Source organism: Haliotis rubra, unplaced genomic scaffold (assembly GCF_003918875.1).
Source record: "Haliotis rubra isolate DU_JTF1 unplaced genomic scaffold, ASM391887v1 Scf468, whole genome shotgun sequence".
In the NCBI taxonomy this organism is placed as follows: Eukaryota; Metazoa; Mollusca; class Gastropoda; order Lepetellida; family Haliotidae; genus Haliotis; species Haliotis rubra.
Genome location: NW_025767155.1, coordinates 711838 through 737267, shown reverse-complemented (window position 1 = coordinate 737267; position 25430 = coordinate 711838). Strand labels below are relative to the sequence as shown.

The 25430-nt window shown below is 40.9% G+C and overlaps 1 protein-coding gene and 1 long non-coding RNA gene across 5 annotated transcripts in view; both read right to left on the bottom strand.

Moving 5' to 3' along the window:
- On the bottom strand, positions 1 to 22729 carry LOC124290515. The gene is made up of 3 exons (XR_006901961.1): positions 22716 to 22729; positions 14567 to 14586; positions 1 to 466 (listed from the first exon to the last, which is right to left on the bottom strand). It is a non-coding gene; the product is annotated as an uncharacterized LOC124290515 (long non-coding RNA).
- Positions 1142 to 25430, bottom strand: part of LOC124290514 — a 39639-nt gene continuing 15350 nt past the window's right edge. For 2 of the 4 annotated variants that reach the window (XM_046727256.1, XM_046727258.1), the window contains 3 exons: positions 12613 to 12770; positions 9411 to 9734; positions 1142 to 1905 (listed from right to left, as the gene is read on the bottom strand). In XM_046727256.1, the coding sequence (XP_046583212.1) occupies positions 1700 to 1905; positions 9411 to 9734; positions 12613 to 12739 (657 nt within the window). In that variant the 5' untranslated portion in view covers positions 12740 to 12770 and the 3' untranslated portion in view covers positions 1142 to 1699. Of the gene's footprint in view, positions 1906 to 9410; positions 9735 to 12612; positions 12771 to 17117; positions 17180 to 21755; positions 22021 to 25430 lie in introns of those variants that run through there. The other 2 variants (XM_046727257.1, XM_046727259.1) reach the window with 2 other exon arrangements.

The window sequence follows — 25430 nt, the reverse complement described above, 5'->3', positions numbered from 1 at the left end:
CCGTCTGTAAATAATCGAGTCTGAACCAGACAATCCAGTGATCAACATCATGAACATCGATCTACGCAGTTGAGATACGATGACATGTGTCAACATGTCATATCAACCAAGGGTCTGGTATTATAGGTGCTAAATTGTCGCCAGCAATGATATATGGAGCAGTGAGTCTCTTAGAGGTCTTCTACAAAGCCTATCGCTTCCTGTATTCTCATTTTCATGTAATCCCATTAACGGAGTTGGGATACGATGACATGTGACTACCTGATCTCGTTAGACGACTCTATAATACGACAAGCATTGGTTGCTGAAGACCAGTCCTAGTAGTATCAGCAACAGCATCAGTAGTAGTAGTAGTAGTAGTAGTAGTAGTAGTAGTAGTAGTAGTAGTAGTAGTACCAGTAGTAGTAGTAACGTAGATATTATTTGTTACGCAATAGCCATAATTACACACTCACTCACTCACTCACTAGAGGCTATGCCATTGCACCATGCATATTCATGTATCCCGGATGATGTATAATTTAAGCAGCCAGTCAGACACAAAACACGTTACAAAAATATACAAATGGAAACGTTAAGTCTTTATACATGGGTAAAGTGTTCTTATAATTAAATTGATTCTTTGTTTTGAATTTTAACATTGTAAACTCAAAAATACCATGTATGTGTATATACAAAACCAAGGCGTCTCATAATTACACGAGATTACGGTCTCATAAAGTCTATCAGTAATCTCGGCAGTGGCTTAGAGAATACAAGTGTATTAACTATTGACAGTCCGGCTGCTGTCTCCTCAAGAGGTTGCGGGGACGCACGTTCTCTTGAGTCACGTTTCACAAATGCACCATTCCGTGATACATATTTTCAGACGTATCTTTCGGTGACTCTTATCTTCTGGAGACTTGGGAACACATTCACAGTTTGTCCATGGATACGTTCACATCAAAACACTGAAATAAAACACTGAGTTTTTGAAAATATTATCAAACAACGTAGTAGTGATAGTGAACGTACATATTGCACATACCCCTCCTCAGGGCACAAAACCATGCCTAGTGATATGTGGGCACAAGCCACGTGGTCACAAACCCATGGTCTGGTGACACGTGGACAAGAAACCCTGCTCTGGTGACACGTCGAATGCTCTGGTGACACGTGGACAAGAACCCCTGCTCTGGTGACACGTCGAATGCTCTTGTTACCCGTGGGCACGAACCCCATGGTCTGGTGACACGTGGATTCGAACCCATGCTCTGGTGACATGAATGCTCTGGTAACACATGGACACAAACACCTGCTCTTGTAACACGTCGACACAAGTGAAGCTGGCGTAAGTTCATCGGACTCCGGTTTATCGCTTAAAACTGTCGTCGCCCTTTACAAATTGACGTTCCTAATATGTACGATCCACTACTGTAATATGTATGTGTAGGTTTAAAGCCAATATGATGACATCACGATGACGGTGTTGGTAGAGATATCCACGTTTTATATGCTTATCACGGCAGATGACAATAGTCATAACTTATGAATATCTGTTTCAGTTAAATCACACATTCGCAGGTTTTTCACAGTTTCTACAGAAGCACATGTGCAGATAGCATCGTCTTTAGTTAGTTTTCGGGTCCTTGAAAATCTGTTTTAGCCACTCAAATTACTCAACCGGCATCACAAACAGCAAATGTAAGGGGAATAACTCTCACTGTATGAGTTTATCATGAATGACTGTTTTGATCATGTCCTTGATCATGCCATATCTCTGCGCCATCATAAAGCGCTTGGAGTGTTCGTAGTTGCGTTCAAGCTTCAGCACAAGATCCCGGATGATGGAACACTTCCGCTTCAGCTCCTTCTTCTGTTCCTGAAGCTTCTCGTTCTCAGACACGATGTCCTCCTTTCTCATCTCTGTAAGAGAAACAAGAATGAAAGTGAGTGAGTTAATATTTAACGTCACATCGGCAATATCTCAGCCATATCGTGACCAAGAGAAACAAGATCCATGAGTGGGTGATATCATATGCTGGACAGTAGAGTACAGTATACCAGTGGGTGATATCATATGCTGGACAGTAGAGTGCAGTATACCAGTGGGTGATATCATATGCTGGACAGTAGAGTACAGAATACCAGTGGGTGATATCATGTGCTGGACAGTAGAGTACAGAATACCAGTGGGTGATATCATATGCTGGACAGTAGAGTACAGAATACCGGTGGGTGATATCATACGTTGGACAGTAGAGTACAGAATACCAGTGCGTGATATCATATATTGAACAGTAGAGTACAGAATACCAGTGGGTGATATCATGTGCTGGACAGTAGAGTACAGAATACCAGTGGGCGATATCATATGCTGGACAGTAGAGTACAGAATACAAGTGGGTGATATCATATGCTGGACAGTAGAGTACAGAATACCAGTAGGCGATATCATATGCTGGACAGTAGAGTACAGAATACCAGTGGGTGATATCATATGCTGGACAGTAGAGTACAGAATACCAGTGGGTGATATCATATGCTGGACAGTAGAGTACAGAATACCAGTGGGTGATATCATATGCTGAATAGTAGAGTACAGAATACCAGTAGGCAAGTGCGTGGTATCACACACTGGACATAATATCGCTAGCTTTCAGTCGGAGGTGTCACATGTGCTATGCGGTGTGATGTGAACACAATTGTTACGTCACTATAGGCTACATGATTATTACCCTCTTTAAATGGCATGTACAGGTGATATACAGGTGATATATGTGAGGTGGGGGATTTATTGACGTCAGTTCTGTAATTTGAGGAACACGACTTATTGTATCTCATACGTATGTGAATGAAGGCAAGGAGGCAGAGCGCTTATACGTGTACATGTGAGTGAGCATGGTTTTACGCCGCGTTTAGCAATATTCCTACAATATCACGGCGGGAGACACCAGAAATGGGCTTCACGCATTATACCCATGTTGGGAATCGAACCCGGGTCTTCGCGTGACGAGCGAACTCTTCAATCACTAGGCTACCCCACCGCCCCCATATTCATGTGACTGCAACAAAGGTGATAAGATAACAAAGGTGAACTCCTATCGAGAAGCCTGTAGTGACCTGGCATGGTATTGCAACTGACAAATGAAAGCCAGGAGTAAATCAAGGCTTAATGAGTACTGATAGGTAATAGGCACTGAGTGGCAATGGGTGACTGATGACAATGGGCGAGTGATGGCAAGGGTGATGGGTAATTAGCACTGATCTGTGATAGTGATAGACATAAAAGCCAAGGTAGTCGTACAAATAATTCAATCAGTATTCCCAAGGGCTGGTCAGATATGTTACCTGGTTAGCGCGCTCAGACAGGTGGACACAGATGGAAACCTCTAGGGACAATAACAATCCACTGTAGGATTTCAACGGTTTGGTTTGTGATTGAATAACACTATCACAGTGATGATACCAATGGTAGCATATTTGTATGTTCTTGATATTGTAGCGTTTCGAGCATACATTACGTATGGCATTCAGCGCTATATAAATGCACATATTGTTTTGTTTTTACCAATTTGATCAGTTATCAAATGCCTTATAAAAAATCTATTAAACAAACATGACCAGTCGCCAAATCTCGTCTTTTCCCGTAACCGCTAAAAAGGCTCGCCTGTAAATGGAGGAAATAGGATAACCCTTGCCTCAGCACAAACACGCTCGCGGATGCATGTTTTTACACGTTATAAGTGTTCACCTCAGATTAAACCTAGCTAGTCTTATATATGTGATGTAACATTTTAAGACTTATTTCATCCTAAATATATTAAAAGATACGTGTGTTCATCAACATTTTTAAAACATGGTTCCAAAAACGGGGCACGTTGGCATCGGTTTTGACAGCTCCGGAACTAGAGTGACCATGAATGTTGACTACAGACGGTAGCTGAATTAGCTATGAATATATCAGTGATCTACTGGGGTTTAATAATATACTACTACTTTTTACGATTTCAGATTTGGCTTTCCTGGCCTTTAACCTTCTGGTATTCACATACGTGGCGTTCTCGCGCCATAACCATCTACGATCACTCTGGTCTTCCTGTCATACTAAACTGACACACCAAGACATGGGGTAGCCATCTGGATGCATGGGTACAATGTGTGAAGCCCTATTTCTTGTGTCCCGCCGTGATATTGCAGGAATATTGCTAAAAGTGGCGTAAAACTAAACTCACTCACCTGGCAAGAACAATGTCAGACTGCTTTAGTAGAATTACTACTGAAGTATTGGAAAACATATACATATGGTAGGGCGGTACATTACACGCTACAACCTCAGTATGAGTTAGAGTATAATGACTGTATTGGTGAGCATTGTTTTAAGCAGTTTTCCAGTAATATCACGGCGGATGACACCAGGCAAAGACTCGAAACGTTGTACCCTTAAGGTTAAACCCGAGGCGGGAAGAGCGGGCGCTTTAACCACAAGGCTACCCAACTGCCCACACTACAGGTTACGGCGGGGTTGTGCGTTAATGAACTCATCAAGGACATTTCAGCGACGGCGAATAAAATCAATATAGCAACTGCTGCAGTAGCCTACAGCTCACGTGGGTGGCTGATGTGGGCGGGACATGAAGATGGACACAACGTGTTTATTGTACAACACTTTTAGAAGACGGTGTTTATATTATTTTGTTTTCATTTAAAATCATTAATTTAGATCAGTTAAGATAATGATCAATAAAACTGGGCCAGTATTTAGATATAATTTGTATTTTAAATGAGGCTCATTGAATTTGTTACGAAATATGTATTGTCCCACATTATGAGAGTGTATCATGCGACTTTCTTTCGTCTCTCGCTAGACTTTTATCACACATATGGATGTTTGTATGCTACAGGGTTTGATCAATTTGGTCGCGTCAGGAACAATGTCTTCAAGATGAAGTGGGCGTCTCAACTTTTCCACTTCAATAGGAATTTCAGATTGGATCCTGTGGTTGTACTAGATTGCTTATTACGTGTCCATTGTTGTTTCTGTCATGTATTGATGAGCTGCAAGTGCAGCCATGTACGGCCACTGAGTGCAGCAGCAACAGTGGTCGGTGGCAACATGTGCAACTCATGCAGGTAATTGCAGTGACTGCACTCCGTGACTTAGGTCTAGTTTGGGGTGAGTGAGTGAGTGGGAGGGTGAGTGAGCGATTGTGTGTAGTGAGTGAGTGGGTGAGTGAGTGTGTATGGTGAGTGAGTGAGTGGGTGGGTTGGGTTTAACGCTGCTTTTATTCCTGCCATAACACAAAAGAGTTTACAATAAATTGTCTTCACACATTAATCCCAGGGGAATCAAAAAACGGGTTGCACAGGACCAAGACGTTTCGCCCATGCAACCATCAATATTAAATTGAAGTGTTATGATACACAGTGATTAACTGATAGTGTTCGTTCCAGGTTAATCAAAACGGCAAAGCTTTTGGAGTTTTCATTTTGGTATTCAGCACAGTAGGAGTTGGAGTGAGTGAGTGAGTATTGTTTTACGCTGCTTTTCGCAATATTCCAGCAATATCACAGCGGGGGACTCCAGAAATGGACTTCACCCATGTGTGGAATCGAACCCGGGCTTTAGGCGTGGCGAGCAAACCACTAGGCTACCCCACCGCCCCTAGAGTGAGTGAGTGGGTTGGGTCTAAGTCCGCTTTGAACAGTATGTTCAGCTATGTCACAGTAAGTCCGCTTGGTGTGAGACTAAAATCACAGGTGAATCATTTCTTAGACGTTTACTGTGAATCCTAAGGGCACAGATATGGTGCTGATAAATATAGAAACGTAATATGAGGAATCTGAAATTCGAACCTACGATATGGGGTTAAAGTTCGTCCAAGGGATGTAACTGTGCATATAGACTTACGACGACCCATGTGTTCCGCCCGATGTTCGAGGTACCACACTTTTTGTCCTCTCATAAAAAAGAGTTTTCCGTAAACATTTGAGTATACCCATAATATCATGCGCTGTTCATGGTGAATCTCCAAGGTTTAAATTGAAAACTCTTATTTCTTAAACATAATAAGGTTTACATTATAAAGACCAAAATATACATTATGTATATTAACCCATGATATAGAAGATTAATGTTAACAGTATTGTTCTAAATGTCAAGGCTACTGTTGTATTATTTCGAAAGGAGTGCCATCAGAGCATGATATGAAATATGAAATAATTGTGCTTGTAATGGGTCTCATGGACTGACTGCGACTTGGCAGTCTGTAGCCTTAGATAATACAAGTGTTCACAGTTTCGCCTCGGACTGGCAGTCATAAAGTACAAAGGGCTTAACAACAGTGTACTATCCAGATTACACGGAAATACCCCTAACTGAGCCAGTTCGACACGACCACGAACAATACGCCGAGAGCCAGTATCAGCCCACGCGTTGTCCAATGCATTGTAAAGTTCATGCATTCCATGTCAAGCAATTACAACCTATAAAATATTCATAAACCGTTTCTTTGGCATTTAGTTATACAAAAGAATATAATTCCGGTTTTAAGTCCAGTGTGAGGACGAATCTCTAATTCAACAGTCATTTTCATGGTTTTATATGTTTAGAACTTTGTATAATAATTCGATTATGAACCTCCCAATCGATGCTGTAGCAGTTGGTGCCACAGCAGGGATAAAGGGTCACTTAGAGGAGCCAGAATATGGTTATTAATGTGATGGATATTAATTTGAATGGACAAAACATGTTACATGACCAAAGACAGAATAATTCGAGAATATATTTCGCTGCAACATGACGTGCCAAGTGCCAATGCTGCCGAGTTTAATAATTCACATTAAGATAATTGCGAGGCATGCTTGTTGTCCTCTGTCTTTGTTGTCCAGCCGTGTGAAAATGAAATATTGTCCGAAGTCGCATAACACAGTGCATGTATATATGCATGTATGTACGTATATATGTATGTATGCATGTATGTACGTATATATGTATGTATGTATGTATGTATGGATGGATGGATGGATGTATGTATGTATGGATGTATGGATGGATGGATGTATGTATGTATGTATGGATGGATGGATGGATGGATGGATGGATGGATGGATGCATGCATGCATGTATGTATTAGTAGCTGAGTTCTCACTCAGTATCTTTATATCTCATGTAGTGCATGCAGTCTGCCTTGTCTGATGGTCGCTATACATGACGTGTATTGACGTGTATTGACGTGTATTTACCTGTATTGACGTGTATTGACGTGTATTTACGTGTATTTACCTGTATTTACGTGTATTTACGTGTATTTACGTGTATTTACGTGCATTTACGTGTATTTACGTGTATATTCTGTGCTTGGTGCCCGTTTCACAAAGCTATAGTAGTTGTAAAGGTCGTGAGAGTATGTTAAAGCATGGCAGTTACGCCAGCCGTAGCTGCGGTCGCTTTGTGAAGTGGGCCGCTTATTATTCACATTTAGAGCATAATTTTACTGACCGATGCGGCTCGTATCTCCAAAAGTCCAATTAGCACTAATAAAGTTCCGGTACGGATGGAACAGATACGCCTCTGCTATAAGCTTCTGTTTCAGATTATGTTATTTGTGAAGACTTGTCCTTGTTACTTATCTTTCATTAATATTGTTATTGTGTATACAGGAGGGAGTGACCTTTTATCAAGGTCAAATTTTACCATTATCCCATTATGTTTAGGTAAATAAAAAAGGTGATAAAAAGGGAGAAAATCACTACCACATATGCTTACGAGGTGTTTGCGGTATTACACATTGAAAGAAAAATGGCAACTTCCTGCAGTTTTCATACTATCAATGTGTCACCTATTTTCCATAGCAAAGGAATTTATCCGAACCTCAATTTAACTTTCTGACTGCATAAAGCTGTAGTATATTCAAACATAATAGACTCATTTTCCATTGCATTTTGTCAGGCGAGGAGGCCCCATATTTGCTTATCAACAACAAAAACAATTGATTTTCCGAATTATCGAGCTGTAAGAATTTTACTGAAACTTGATATTTGCTTTATGACGGGGACACATATTGCACGTGATGCTCGCCTTAATCGTAGCACGTGGATATCTGGAATCAATATTAATGTTCTTCGACTGTCAAATAGCAATACCAGGGTGGGAGGGGTTGGGGGGATAATCCTGCCCCATCGAGGGCTCCCGTCATAAATAAATGTAAAGTTAAGTCAATATTTCACTTGAAACAACACGGCAACATATGATGCAAATTATAATAGAGAATTCCATCGGAAATCATTTTCGTCGAAAAAAATGTGTTCAAAGTATTTTCGATTCGATAATGTTTGCAATGTAATGTATAAATGAAGAAATATTAAGCTAATTTTCAATATGATTCGGGAATATAGGGATGGAAGACATACTGATCATTTAAAAACTTATTCGTGTGTGCACGATGACCTTTTTCTTGGTAAAACGTCCGCTCCAAATGGTTTTGTCCTTGAAGTTAACACTGTGCAATATACTGGATGCAACGCACCACCCTCCCAGACACGCGATGCCAACCACAATCATAGGAAATGCAATAATATTGTCATAACATGCTACCCAAATACACAAAACAATTATTAGGCGAAGTACATAGGTATTACATAGTTTTAATGACATTATCAAGTCTGGGTGTAGAGCAGGCGTGGGTGGAGCCGGGAACTGGGACTAGAACAAGTTTGATCTGTTTTGTCACCAGATCTCTTACATATGCCACTTTCCGTGGAGGCAGCAGTAATCACGTAAAAAATACAAATATCATCAGTGAGTCTGACGTTTCTATAATCCGTTTCTCTATACCCGGTCAGGGTACTAAGACCCAATGTCTAAATACATTTCATAGTACACAGTTTTACAAGTTATACTCAGAAAGAGTGTACAAGATGAATTTCATTTCGAGCTAAAAGAACCCAATCGTTATGAATTAATAATTTTACGTGTACTTGGCGTATTCATTCCTACTTCTTTCTGAATTCAAATATCTACAAGAATTCTAAAGTAACCCAAATAATGCCCACCTTGTTTTGCCAATATACACAACCAATCAAAGGTTTAGACTCACATAAGTGGCTACATTTACACTAGTGAGTCTAAACTTTTGATGGGCAGTATATATTTCTAACTTGTACAGTTAACATGTGGCCTAGCAGTTTCGTCAAACCAAAATTCTGAACTTATCGCATATTTATGTAACTGTCGAGTATTCACGTTGATGGTGTCGAACTAAGTCGACCATATACTCATTTCAACTTGGGAACACGATAAATCTATTATGTATAATGGTATTTCTGATAATTGTTATTACCTCTTTTAAGAAAATAAGGAGTCTACCTATTCACTCATGTTGAGCGTCGGTGTGTGAAGTATTTGAAGAGAACGTGAACGCTGTACTTACTGTTAGTTCTCTCCCCTCGTCTCTTGACGCCCTCGAGCTGCAGGGTGTAGTCCTTGCACCCCTGGACCAGCCCCACAATCCCCTGGGAAGACCCCTGCTGGTCTGGGTCTAGCCGCAGGTGAAGGACGGTACGTTTCACCATCCCTTTCATCTTCTTGTACCTCCGTAAAGGGTCGAAGTCCTTAGATGCCTCGTAATCCCTGGTCAGGTGCTCCACCACCTGCTTCAACTTCTTGTACTCTCTCTGGGCGCCTTCAACCTCGGCAGACAACTGCTCATTCTCCCGCCTTGCTTCGTCCCTGGACGTTCTATCCGCCACAGACGCTGCGAGAAACAAGGAAGACAAACTCATTATCATACACCTGTTTGTCCCCGTCCCATAGTGTATGTTCGCTACGGCAGACTTAAAATATACTCCCAACTTTAACATTAATCAGTGGGAAGACAATCACTGCTGTCCTTTGTGTGTTGTCAATGAGAAGCAGACGACAATCCGAGACTCCGTCGTAAGGTGAGCGTCAACGCTATAAAGGATCAGATGGTTGGTATTAAAACTAATTCCCTGTCGCTCTCTTCTTCTCTTCACAGATTTCATTTGCGGAGAAACAGAGGACGCAATGAGGTCGATTTGGGAGGTAATTGATAGTTAGTCTTCCAGTAAAGCACCAAGCGTAACTCACAGAGCGGATAGTTTCAGTGAAATATAGATGGTTATCTCAGCACGGCCTCCACATCAGCCCCTGTGCATCATCAACAGTCAATCAGCCGTCCCGGTCACAGACTGTCATCGTCCCAAACCACCATGGCACACAGGCCTAGGTAATTGAAACTGTGTTCAACTGTCTCACCTTGTACGTCGTGCATGAAATTGGTCAAAACCGTTCCATTAAACACAAAGCAGAGTTCTGATACGAGTGACCCGAGCTATATTTAGTGAGGGACTTCCCACGCAGTCATATTGGGCCATCCCAGAAAGTTCTGGAATGGTACCACGACGTCTGTAGGTAGATGGGAATCAATATGGAGACCTTTGTTTGGCATTTAAGTTTATGAAGACATCTTGTTCGGGGGGCTGGGAGTGGAGGCATTGGAAATAGAATAACCAGTATCAGACAGCGACGTCGACATGTACGTCGGTAACGCCTTCTGTACTGGTCACATAAGCGCTAGGTTCCGTAGCCACAATGACCCTTACTCTATACTTAATACTGACGAGAAGTCTATTTTGTAAACGGATCTGTTTACAACATCCCTCTATAGCTCATCCACGCCACCTCCAACTCTTTAGTATCCACGCTCATTCTGAATGTCAACAGCGAACTTCGGATCACGTCCACAAATCGGATCAGGACCGTGGGGTATCAACATCCCGACTGTGTTGTGATCGGCGATGTTTCGTTATATATCGTGAACAGGCTCTGTGACGTCACATCGGTTAGGAGTGGTAAATTTCAGAGAACAATTAATAACCACGGCATATGGCAATGTTTATTGGACAGCTTAGAAATATCATAATCGTGGTCAATGTCGTTACATTCCTACAACTGTCAACGAACGACTGGTTTATGACTCAATTAAACCGTCTGATTAATTTGGGACAATCGAAAACAAGACAATCACACGGAAGGTCAATAGGAGATTAAACTCTTATTGACATGCCCCGAGCGAGGAACCGAGGGTTTAAGACGTTCACACAGTTGTGAATTCACATGGCTCGTGGGCCAATCGGAACATACGTATACATCAGGGACAGCCTCGGATAACTATCTGTTAGCGCGGTGATTGGCTGATTGCACCACAGTCATTGCTCTTCGAGATTTGGATCAACGAGGAGCTCTGGGACGCGTAGACTCAGAGATGCAAACATTTAGACACCCAAGTCGTCCATCAAATAAAAGAAGATTTACAACTAGTGCGAGAGCGTTACGGAAACAGCCCAGTGAAGAGACAGATATTTCTACCATAACAGGTTGTATTGAACGTAATGTTGATTATATAGTCTAACTTTACATTGAATGACTCTTACAATGACAGGAATGGGTAATGCTAGTTCTGTAATACAAGTACTGTAAATATTGCGATAGGAAACTGATGCTTCAGAAGCAAAAGCAAGCGTGCTACCACTGAACAAAACAAAATCCCACCAAAAATAGTTTAACACAAAATATAATCATTGCGATCAAATTTACTGTCCCTCGTTGTTATTTCGGTCTTTGGCCGTTATGAAACAAATGTGAAATACTGAACAAAAACAGTCCTGTCGTATTTCGTGCAGTAACAAACTAGTACCCTTCTGGCCAAATGTCTGAGCCTCAATCGAGAACAAAATAGCTCAAAGAGTATTTTGTACTAGTTCGTATTGACCTTCTTAAGCAACATTTCAGACTTGAAAACGAAAGCTATAGAGACAATACTCACCTGACATTATTCATTTTTACATATATATTCATCGATACATGTATAATATACTTTTTTTCCTTTTAAACTAATTTTTGTGGGGGAGTGGGTATATATGCGAAATTGTATTCGTATCGTCACTGTGTGCTCTTCAACGCCCCACTCAGCAGTAGCCCAGTTATGACGCCTGGCTTTAATTAAGGGAGTCTGGACAACCCAATGATAGATATCGTGAGCATGGGTGTACGTATTTGGGATAACCCGCATATTCACCTTGGGTTGTTATTTTTTTTTTAACATATTCCCTCTCTCCCTCCCTCCCTCCCCAACACACACACACACACATTCGTGAACATGAACTTCCCTTTCAACCTCATTCCGCCTGGTAAAAGGTTGGTGTAAAAACAGGTCTTCTCTTTTGAATAAGAGACTACCTACAGACATTGATTATCATCCATATCATGTTTTCTGTGTGTGATTTCTTTCAAGTGTTGAATCTTTTACCGCTTTACATGTTATAAGAGACTTAATTACCATATGATAATTGTTATTTTGAAGAATGAAATGTGTATCGCCGACACAATGTTGAACCTTTTTCTCTTGAAGTTGGTAGCTCTGAGCACTACGCTTACCCTATATTGAATAATCTTTACCACAGTGGTTCACGATCACTATTAAAGGATTCATGCACAGTGAATAGGTGACAATATTAGACATATTTCAGATGAAATTAATTGAACAATATCAACGTGCTGTGAAACAGCTTCCTTGTATAAGAAGCACTATGTTATTTGACAGAACTTACATCCAATTTCGGAATCCCGTCTGTCACCACCAGCGGTTGTCTCCCGTCGAACATCTCTTGACGGGGAGGAAGAGAATTTCTCCACTACGCATGCGCGGATCTGAGAAATATAGTCGATCAGATCCATTTCAAGGGGGCTCCTTACGCATCTCTGTCATCTGAAACATACGACATATATGTAACAGGGTGCAAAATATTGAATTTATTTTGGCATTGTTTTGGTGTTTGGTTTTAATTATAAGCTTTAAAATATCATTAATTTCATAATGAGGTGGTTACCCTCAGGACCACTCATTTGGAGCTTTGCCACCTATGTAAGGGTAGTTCACAGTTCATATTTTATACCAACTGTGCTGATTGGCCTAAAGTTTATGAAGAAGCCTTGAAACTTCTCATTGGCTGTAAGTTGCTGCTCATGGTTTTCATGCAAGGCAAGATGCTCAGTATATTTCATTCTGGTTGGCAACTTCACCAGGGACACATGTTTTGGTCTCGAAGAAACTAAAGATATACTAGCGAAGGCGTTCTGATGAAGCACCCCCAGCCATTTGATTCAGCCCATAGCTGAATTGATCGCGGGTGTTAACCCACGTCTGCCTGGATCAAATAAAGAACTCTGCCCTACGGCTGGTCCTTGTCGTCTGTGGGACTAGCCCGTTTACATATAAACTGATTACATTCTTTATGACCATAATATCGGTTTCATACACTCCTTAATGTTCGGTCAAAGGTAAAGTGAATATCTCGACTTTGACCAAACTTAGCATTACAATGGTTCAGCAATATGATTGCACTGCACTGCCAGAAATGGCACGTTAGTATCTACAACCAGTCAGTGTCGCAATGAAGCAATTATGATATATGTGGGATCCACGACAGGATTGGTTGGTTGGTTGGTTGGTTTTAACTCCACACTCAGCAATATTCCAGCTATATGGCAGTGGTCTGTAAATAATCGAATCTGGACCAGATAATCCAGTGATCAACAGCATGAGCATCGATCTACGCAACTGGGAACCGATCACATGTGTCAACCAACACAGCGAGCCTGACCACCCGATCCCGTTAGTCGCCTCTTAGTCGTTAGTCACAAGCATGGGTGACTGAAGAACAATATTCTAACCCGGACCTTCACAGGCAGGGAGGGATTAGAGTGAGTGAGTGAGTTTAGTTTTACGCCGCACCCAGCAATGCACACCACTGAACTTTTCTGTGTAGGCTGCGTGTTTCTTTATTCATCGAAGCACAGGCATTATGTTATGGTTGTGATTGTTGTTTAACGCCGCACTCAGTTCTAGGGCGGCCATTTGTAAATAACCAAGTCCGGACCAGGTAACAGCATACAGCCTACACTTTCCCTTCTAGGACTTTTCTATTGTTTCTTCAGAACAACAGCTCTTTGGACATTCTGACATCTGTAAAACTCAAACCTCACACTTATTGCAATATCCGGTTAAAGAACTCTTGAAAGTGTTATTTCCATCTTTATAACTTGTACCTCATTTTTAGAATATCACAAGTCTTGTTATAATTATTACCGATTAATAGCACGCGATTGTTGTTATCAATTTACCATTTCACTCAGCTCTGTAAACTTGAAGATGTATACAAGTGTATTTAGTCCAGTTGTGTATGGCACATAAGTGTTTGATTTGAATGTTTTCCCATATTATTCAACATTATGTCGCCAGTAGACTGTCATTCTCGTTGATCCTTGCTTCACTCAGAGAAAAGGGGATGTTTTCTTCCCTTATTCTTCATCGCATGTATCTCTTGCGGAAACTACTTTCAACTACTTGCACTTCGGGGCGGTGGGGTAGCCTAGTGGTTAAAGCGTTTGCTCGTCACGCCAAAGACCCGGGTTCAATTCCCCACATGGGTACATTGTGTGAAGCCCATTTCTGGTTTCCCTCGCCGTGATATTGCTGGAATATTGCTAAACGCGGATTAAAACCATACTCAGTCCCTCACTCACTTGCATTTCAATGAACGGTGCGTGACAAAAGACAATGTGTAGCTTCATAAGTGTTACATTTCACATTTTAGACAGCTTTGACTACTCATTCTTAGGATCTCATAGTATTCGTACAGACTACCAACCTGCTTCACTAAAGCGTCTGTGTGAGCATATGGGCCTGTATATTTTGGCATGATATATTATCTATTATACTTGGGGCAATTCCAAAGGAACATTCAAAACTTGCTGTGGCCGTGACCGCCATATGTTCAACTACCATTGGGGACACCTGCAAAGTTGCGTCCCAAGGGAAGACCAGAAACCTTTGAGTTCGAATCCCGATTTGCCGCAATTGTATTTGCTGGGTTTGTCCGTATCATGCCCGTGCTCGTGGGCTTCATCGGAATAGTAAACGTCACCTGCATTACTGTGGGCCTCCCTCCTACATCAAGCTGACGCGCTGTGATGTATTTGAATTCTGTTCAAAGGTCTTAAACCAATTAACACCTTCTGGATCCGTGAAGATCCGGGTTAGAATTGGTCTTCAGCAACCCATGCATGTCGTAAGAGGCGAGTAACAGGATCAGGTGGGCAGGCTCGCTGACTTTGTTGGCACATGTCATCGTATCCCATTTGCGTAGATCGATGCTCATACTGTTGATCACTTGGTTTACACAGAACCGCCATATAGCTGGAATATTGCTGAGTGCGACGTAAAACAACAAACCAACCTTCTGGTGCAATACATACGACGTCGCTTTAGTGGACAGATCCTGGATGGGCTAGTGACACAGATTGTACAGAATATGCTGGTTACATTGCTAGATGTACAGAATGAACAAATCAGTACTAAATACACATGCCCAAAGAGGGTTAGTTCCCTTGAATGAACAGGCCAATTGTACCTCCCTAGGACTGATTACAGTCCGTTTGAGACAAAATGATACCGATGAATTGCAATCTAACACAAAAAGAAATACATTGGCAACTAAAGGAACAGAGCGAAAAGAGAGATGCGCGTGCGTTAACGGGCCCTCAACAAATCTTTGAGCTGGCGAGATGACACGTACCCCAGCTGCACAGGCAGTGCGCTGTATGTACTTTGTAATTGCATACTTGGGTCACCCCCTGTCACTTTCATCCTTGAAGAAATCATAGACTTTGTAAATTATAGACTTTCATTTTCTCTCACTTTGTCAATCAGCAGTAATCACATGTCTCTGACGTCACTGATGCACGTGCATCTCGCGTTTCGCGCTGTTCCTTTAGTTGCCAATGTGCCCTTGTAACGAACTTGGAAAACGCACAAATAAATGATGACAGTTTCTTAAACAACTTTTTTAATTTTGTGACACAAATTATGCAAAATTTTTCTAGAGTTGGTCTGTTGTGTTTATAGCAGTCCGCGTTGGTTTGATTCTTTTATGTCTATTTGTTTTTGTGTTAGACTGCAATTCATCGGTATCATTTTGTCTCAAACAGACTGTATAGTTGTACAGACTGAAAGCCTACGCTGAGTTAGCTTTCTTGAAAGTACAGATGTTGTACAAAGCGATCTTAGTTAGCGCTAAGGTGATCGTAACTCACATACCTTAACATGGGCGTACGACCGTGGTAGCGCTAAGGTTGCTCTGTACACCTTCACCCAGGACTAGGACGGGTTAGTTATACAGAATATACAGTCCCAGGTCGGACTGGGATGTAATAGCCAGTGGGTAGTAGAGCTGATGGGCTACTCATCAAAATCAATATACAGTCTTTGTTCCTGATGTCATTAACACACTAGCTGTCAGGCCTAGACGGGGTTATGTCATTACATCACATTAATGTGCTGTTAACGTACTAATCTACCGCTATTGACGACACCGCATCTACGTGACGAGGATGGAGAATATTGCAGACACGTTTGGCAGAGAAGCGTGGAACGGATTTTGAGCGATGGCAATGTATGCAGGCATCGCCTCAACGAGGGAGATTGGATAACGTCAACAAAACAAAATGAGTTTCTCCAACGCCTAGGATGAACACACCAAAGAAATGTATACAGAATATTATAACTGAGACACACACAGAGAAAGAGAGAGAAAAAAAAAGGAGGGGGGGGGAGGGGAGAACTAGTTATTAGTTGACATAGCGTCTATTACCGAACTGCCCAGTCTCTGGGGTTTTGGTACCATCGAGTCAATGGTACGATAAATACAAAAGATGACAGGGATGTCTCAAAAACAAGACGTTAAAGGCTATTAGCTTTGACAAAGTGTGATCATATGTACAGTGAATGTACAAGCTTCGTGAGCAGCAGGTACCCCCAACAACATGTAGCAGATTTCGGGAGGATTCGAAGGTACACAAAATATTTGGCGGACAATAGTAATTATTGCTTTTCATTAGATTTGATTTCAACACACTACAAGTGGCGACGATCGAACTATTGTCGGGTAAAAATATTCTGTCGTCTCTATGAGACCACCATTCGTGATTATCGCGGGAATTCAACGGGATAATTAACTTTGATGAAGCCGGGATGAATAAGAATCATTCCACTCACCACTTGTGTCTGCTGTCAGAGGGAAGCACCTATGGTTCTATCAGGTGAAGGTAATCGTGTCCCTGCTTTGCACACGGGACCCAGGATGGAAATAGACAACTGGTGGCAATGAATGATGATGTATTCACGGATTACTTGGAACATCAGCTACTGGGCAGTCTGAACAACTCTAGTGTCACCAAGCATGCAAATTTATCGCCTTTACAAACAACAATCAGTCCACATTTTTACATTTTGGTCCTCTTTCCACACGCTATTTTTAGACTTGTAGTTCAACATTTAATTGTAAACTTTAAAGAGTACACTTTAATGTAAAAATGATTTAAGCCTAGCAGGTGATTAGAAACAGTCAAACATGCAGTACACGTTTCCATACACTGTACTATGTATACTTATGTACATGTAAACATCTGTTGAGAAATAATGGGTAATGTTAAATTACTTATACCTTGCGTGTTACCAGATGCAGTCAAACATACACAAGTTGTAATATATATACAATACGAAATAACATTATATATCGAGGCCTACTTATGTAATATGTAGTTATGCCTACTTATCTATATGTAATATCTGCAAAGAAAGAATGGTCAATGTAACACCGACTAAGGCCCTATGCCAAACCTGTAACAACTATCTAGATATGTATGCCTTGTATATGTGAACATTTATACATAATTATAATGTCATATAAACATGTACTGGGAAATAAAAAACTCTAGTGTCACTGTCTGTGGTAACTCTTGTCACAAACAACGTACAGGGACCACAATGTGACACTAACCATAGACAAGCTGGGGGTCATGCAAGAATATATGACATCCTGCAATGTTGACGAAGGTCCAACTCATGGAGAAAATTCACCTGAATACGAAACCAGTAAAGTACAGGACATATGTCCTGATGACAAAACATGGTCACATTGTCACTCTTCTCAAATGGGGCGGTGGGGTAGCCTAGTGGTTAAAGCGTTGGCTCGTCACACCGAAGACCCGGTTTCGAATCCCCACATGGGTACAATGTGTGAAGCCCATTTCTGGTGTCCCCCGCCGTGATATTGCTGGAATATTGCTAAAAGCGGCGTAAAACCAAACTCAGTCAGTCAGTCTTCTCAAATGGTCGATCAACACAGCCTTTTGCTAGAATCACAGTCTAAGTCCGAATGATCACGTTCTTGAAAAAAACGTCAGTCCCGTCAACGTGGCAGCGTAGATAGCAGCCTTGTTGGACCAGTTATTATACCTTAGTATAGTACAGGTTTAGATACGTCAGATGCTAAGACAAATACTGGGTAAACAACAACAAACTGATATTTACAACCTTCCTCATTCCATTTCAGAGCTTTTAACTATTACATTATTTTCCAAGTATAGATAATGCATTACATTTAATTTCTACCTCTTGTATAAAGTACAAAGACAATAATATACTGAGACAACACCCAACTCAGGTGACAGTTGCACCAGGATACAGGGTCATCACCGACAGGTGTCAGGTAATTAATTACCTCAAGCTTCAGGCATGCTATGCATAACAACAAACTCAAAGTTTCTTTGTCATAAATGTTCCGGAAAAAGTACATTTCCAGGCTGATCCCAGTGTCAGTAAGGATATTTTGACATATGTGATTTTCATAGCCCTGTTAATCTGGCCTGGGGGGCGTATTTGAACATTCCCGATAGTACCTTTTATAAAATCACAAATTTTGTAGCCTAATATGGCTACCATACGGGACTGGGGATATGGCGCCCACCGTTTTCAGCAGTCGCACGTCGGACCGTCGTATTCTAATAGATACTTTAAACATCAAATCCTGTTCTGAAGACGTATTGGTCACGAACCTTAATCTTGTTAAACTATGTTATTACATAACACTTCGAAACCACCAAGATCAACTGAAAAATAGCGCGATAGTTGGTTTGTTCTTTGTTTAACGCCGCACTCAGCGATATTCCAGCTATATGGCGGCGGTCTGCAAATAACCGAGTCTGGACCAGACAATCCAGTGAAGAGCATTGATCTACGCAATTGGGATACGATGACATGTGCCAACCAAGTCAGCGAGTCTGACCACACGATCCCGTTAGTCGCCTCTTACGACAAGCATGGGTTGCCGAAGACCAATTCTAGCCCGGATCTTCACAGGTCATCGCGATAGTGAACCGTATTACGATCTAGTTGATTGTTCATTTTACACTAACTATACCCGTTATTACTGGCATTATCTCTAGACTTAGATCTCTAGATAGCGTTATTGGGAGTGTGCTGAACTATGAGTAGGTTGCTCTCGAGGCTCTCTGGGGGTGGCTCTACGTGATCGTCATACAGCTTCAAGAGTATTCCACACTCCTGCATCTACAGGGCCCATCCGCTTCTTTAATGACACCTGTTTTCATCTAAGATGACATAAATAACCCTTGTGTTCTCCTCACTGGTAGTTTCTGTGCATGAAGTAATATTTCTATATTCTGAATATTTCTATTTATAAATTTGTATTGATATTAGATACTATTATGTTTTCGTGCGATATATTTGGACATTGGTAAGTTACACGTTAATGGTGCACCTGGGCGTTTGTTTAATTGAACAAGATCTGCTTACCCTTTTTGCGGACACCTGGTGTTATTAGTGATGTTTCAGTGATGGATTCATATAAGTTTCTAACACCATTTTCACCTCTTACGCCCAGTGAGGCATGTTTCAGCAAATGGGCATCAAAACATTGGTGTCATAGATTTAATTCTATATCATTTTGCCCCCAGCTCCCTTTGGCGTTGATGTTTCGTTATTAGTGGTTCAGTCATCTAGTCTACTAATATGGAACCAGGGCGGTGGGGTAGCCTAATGGTTAAAGTGTTCGCTTGTCACGCCGAATATCCGGGTTCGATTCCCCACATGGGTACAATGTGTGAAGCCTATTTCTGGTGTCCCTAGCCGTGATATTGCTGGAATAATGCTTAAGCGGCGTAAAACCATACTCACTCACTACTATGGGACCAGTGTAGAGATTAGAGGCTGTTTGTCTTCCTAAGCTGATTGTGGTCACCATGGCTTACATTGAAATAGTCGCTGTGCGCTTATACTTCATCCCAGAGTGTTCAGCAACAACATGTTAACAGCATGTGTTTGTTTATGGATTTTCTGGGACAGGTGCGCGGCTTCTGTAGCTAAATTGGAACAAGAAAAATAAGTCCTACGCATGTCATTGCATATAAGCGACAGTGATCTGACAACAGCTCCGCGTGGTATTACAAGTATTAATATTTCCTGTTTATTTAACTGGTATCACTGCCACTGTTGAAAACACACACGTTTTCATAACAAACATCTGTCCATCCGAGAACGTTATGCCAATAACATGAACGTTAGTAAACAGGAAAATGTCACCAAATGTTACCACGATAGTGACCTTGATTTCCGGTAACATAGCGGCGGAAACGTATATTATATTATAAAGGAAACATATTTCATTGACCCAGAAGATCAAACCTTTGCTTTATTAAATGCATTGGTCACAATTGTTTTGTATTATTTTAATTAGTACATAAACATAAATTTGAGTTTTATAAATAATTCTAACGTTGATTTAAAACCGAAAATGTAGAGCTGTTATAATTTCCTTACATACCTCTGATGTTCCAACACTTTATGTCTATCTTCATTCTACCATAACCGCGTTATTAAGATTTTAAAAATACATACTATGTTGGAAAATCAGAGGTATATACCACGGTGATTATATACCTCTGAATGACTTTAAATAACCAATCACAATCTAGTGTCCAGGGGCTCCTTCCACGAAGCAACCTTTACTAAGGTTAACCTTAACTCCCATTCTTTAACATTGCACTAAGGTTACCTTAGTGACTTACGATCACCTTAGTGTTTTGTGAAAGGAGGTCCAGGCATGGTAGAATAATGCTTATGATGTAATGATTTTGGGTACATGCCCACTAATGGTCTATACACTACGCACGAAAGAAAGTAAACACTTGAAAATGAGATTGGATAGAAACATCATAGACCTCATCCAAAAGGGTTTTGTCTAAAAACAGTCACCGAAATACTGCAATCTTAAGGTTCCAACACAACTATTAAACACTTCAACATCAAACAACCATTTCTGGTCTGTTTCAGCTTTTGTCGTCGACAGTGTATAATTTCTGTGGCTGGGCAGTTGTTCTCCGAAGGATTCAGAACAGAGGACGTTGGTTTAACGCAGCCTTGAACAGTATTTCAGTATGTCATGACATTCTCAGAAAAAAGGACAACATTACCTTGACACAATTTCCATCCTCTCTCAATAAATGCTGTACCTTTCAACAGACATACTTCCACTTGCAGCGTAAGACATGACCAACACGGCATGGCCGTGTGTAACGACGTGAGGATGTCACCAACCACTGGTTGACACTGGTACATGGATGACGTCCTCACCTGCTTAATGTAGCTGGAGGAGTGTTAGCAACAAAATTGAGCTGTTACCGGTTCTACTCATTCAATTTGTGGACTTACTATCTTAGGTTGCCCAGAGTAATGGGGTCCAGTACCAACAGCGGCGTCAAAAGGCTACACGCTGTCCTCGCCACGTAAATAGTCACTGTTACGTAGAATAATTGGAATTTTCAATCAACATACGTTTCCTGGGTTTCCAGTAATCTGCATCACTCCTCAGTGGCCAGATCTTACTTCCTGGAAGAGGAATGCTCTCCCTGTTAATTTCCCCTCAGGACAAATAACCACTGCCACTTAAATAAATCTAACAATCGGTTAAATATAACACGGCATTTTCGTGGGCGTACCTTCAGGTATTTAGACCATCGAGATGGATCGATATTATTCATATATATACAGTATAAGGAAATGGATTTGGCTTTCAAATGTATAGCATGGAATAAGTATGTATAGACACATCCGGTGCAACTGTACGGGATTGATTTGTACATATACGTGAGACAAAGTGGTTTGTGTTGCTATGGTAATGCCACATGTTAGGAGTACACATTGTATTCCGCAAGCCTTTCTATTGTATTTGCGATACGGAAATGCAGAGTGTATAAATATCTGTATCATATAATATTAGTCATATAAATATCTAAGACGATATCTACTGATATTTAAGACGGTATTTCATATTATTGAATAACTTAATAAACCGCGCATGGGATACACTGCCATAATTTATTATGGTGCCGGATTATTTGCTGCCATGTGCGTCTACAGAAACTACAACAGTTGGAAGTCCTCTATGTAAATATATATACTTTAGTCAATGATGACCATGCAGACATGTGATCGATGTCTAGTGATTAAGAGTAGTTGCTTCCAGGTATCTTCATTGTTTATTTTTATTTTTATTTATTTATCAGATCGTGATAGCAGGTTTTTCGATTTACCGCATCGATAAAACTGGCATCCATCATGAGATACACTGATTCTTTTCACACACGGGGCGGTGGCTTAGCCTAGTGGTTAAAGCGTTCGCTCGTCACGCCGAAGACCCGGGTTCGATTCCCTACATGGGTACAATGTATGAAGCCCATTTCTGGTGTCCCCCGCCGTTATATTCCTGGAATATTGCTAAAAGCGGCGTAAAACCACACTCACTCACTTTTCGCACAAAACCATGCGAAGTGGAAATGTCAATTTGCGAAATTGCGAAACATAGCTGACAAGGCTTTCGTCGATAACCGATCACCTTTAGTGTAGAGACTATTGAATGTATCCATCCTGCTTAAAGCAAAATGTCCATGTAGGTCTTTCACCTGCGTTCTTCTATAGGCTTTGGTAAGACCACTGGCACCAGACTGCTGCCCACACCCATGACACCTTGTACACAGCTAACAGTTGATGGTTGACATTTACCTCAGAACAAGTCCAGGTTTAGGGCTCGTTTCCTGTCCCGCAGAGCGAGGAAATGAACAGACATTGTCCCTCGGACGGAGATTGACGTGACTGGCTGCAGTGCTCTGTGTTAGTGCCTAAGCTGGCCGGCTTGGTGTGCTGGAGGTAATGTGTTCTCAAATTCTAATAAGCTTACAGCCAGACGGATCACGTGTGTTTTCAACTAAACACATTCCGTGATTCAGATTGATTTAGGTCCTGATGCCGCATCATCTCGCGACGCAGTCTCTCATACCAAACCGAATCCAATCTCTCCACACTGGAGAATTCCGTGGCTACGTTTGTTCTAATTACTAGTATGCGTCTGTTCAACCGCCATGGGTACCAAGTAGGATGACATAGTAATGTGTATGCAAACCTTCTTGAGCCGAACAGGCAACTTGGTGTGTATTCTCCTCGAGGAGTTCAGATTGTATCCTGAATACAAACTGATCCTTCGACCGGCCTCTGAGTAGAGGTTATAGGGATATATGCATGCAAATACCACTTAGATTTATGGGTGACTGAACTAGCAGACAAAAGAGACTATACACCTCTGTTTAATGGTTACTACAATGAAACAGACAAGGAATGGTTAGTCAATGGTGATAACATAAGATAAACTCTATTGTCCCGCAGGGGAAATTTGTCTTGCATTCAAAGAGCCAATACAATGCCTATAACCACAAATGATAAAGAATCATAATCTAAGTACCATCTGATACTGTGATGATGTTGTAATACTATCTCCAGTACTCTAGAATGATGTCGCGTTGCTATGGCCATTACTCTAGAATCATCTTGCGTTGCTATGGCCATTACTCTAGAATGATCTTGCGTTGCTATGGCAATTACTCTAGAATGATCTTGCGTTGCTATGGCCATTACTCTAGAATGAACTTGCGTTGCTATGGCCATTACTCTAGAATGATGTTGCGTTGCTATGGCCATTACTCTAGAATGATGTTGTGATACCATCTCCATTACTCTAGAATGATGTTGTAATACTATCTCCATTACTCTAGATTGATGTTGCGTTGTTATGGCCATAAGTCTAGAACGATCTTGCGTTGCTATGGCCATTACTCTAGAATTATGTTGCGTTTCTATGGCCATTACTCTAGAATGATGTTGCGTTGCTATGGCCATTACTCTAGAATGATGTTGCGTTGCTATCTCCATTACTCTAGAATGATGTTGTGATACTATCTCCATTACTCTAGAATGATGTTGCGTTGCTATGGCCATTACTCTAGAATGATTTTGCGTTGCTATGGCCATTACTCTAGAATGATGTTGTGATACCATCTCCATTACTCTAGAATGATGTTGTGATACTATCTCCATTACTCTAGAATGATGTTGCGTTGCTATGTCCATTACTCTAGAATGATTTTGCGTTGCTATGGCCATTACTCTAGAATGATGATGTTGTGTGATTACTCTAGAATATCTGATACTATCTCCATTACTCTAGAATGATGTTGTGATACTATCTCCATTACTCTAGAATGATGATACCATCTTACTCTGATATGTTGTGATACTATCTCCATTACTCTATCTCCATTACTCTAGAATGATGTTTGTGATCTCCATCTCCTAGAATGATGTTGTGATACTATCTCCATTACTCTAGAATGATGTTGTGATACCATCTCCATTACTCTAGAATGATGTTGTGATACTATCTCCATCTAGAATGATGTTGTCCATTACTCTAGAATGATGTTGTGATACCATCTCCATTACTCTAGAATGATGTTGTGATACTCCATCTCATTACTCTAGAATGATGTTGTGATACCATCTCCATTACTCTAGAATGATGTTGTGATACTATCTCCATTACTCTAGAATGATGTTGTGATACCATCTCCATTACTCTAGAATGATGTTGTGATACCATCTCCATTACTCTAGAATGATGTTGTGATACCATCTCCATTACTCTAGAATGATGTTGTGATACCATCTCCATTACTCTAGAATGATGTTGTGATACTATCTCCATTACTCTAGAATGATGTTGTGATACTATCTCCATTACTCTAGAATGATGTTGTGATACTATCTCCATTACTCTAGAATGATGTTGTGATACCATCTCCATTACTCTAGAATGATGTTGTGATACCATCTCCATTATTCTAGAATGATGTTGTGATACCATCTCCATTACTCTAGAATGATGTTGTGATACTATCTCCATTACTCTAGAATGATGTTGTGATACCATCTCCATTACTCTAGGATGATGTTGTGATACCATCTCCATTACTCTAGAATGATGTTGTGATACCATCTCCATTACTCTAGAATGATGTTGTGATACTATCTCCATTACTCTAGAATGATGTTGTGATACCATCTCCATTATTCTAGAATGATGTTGTAATACTATCTCCATTACTCTAGAATGATGTTGTG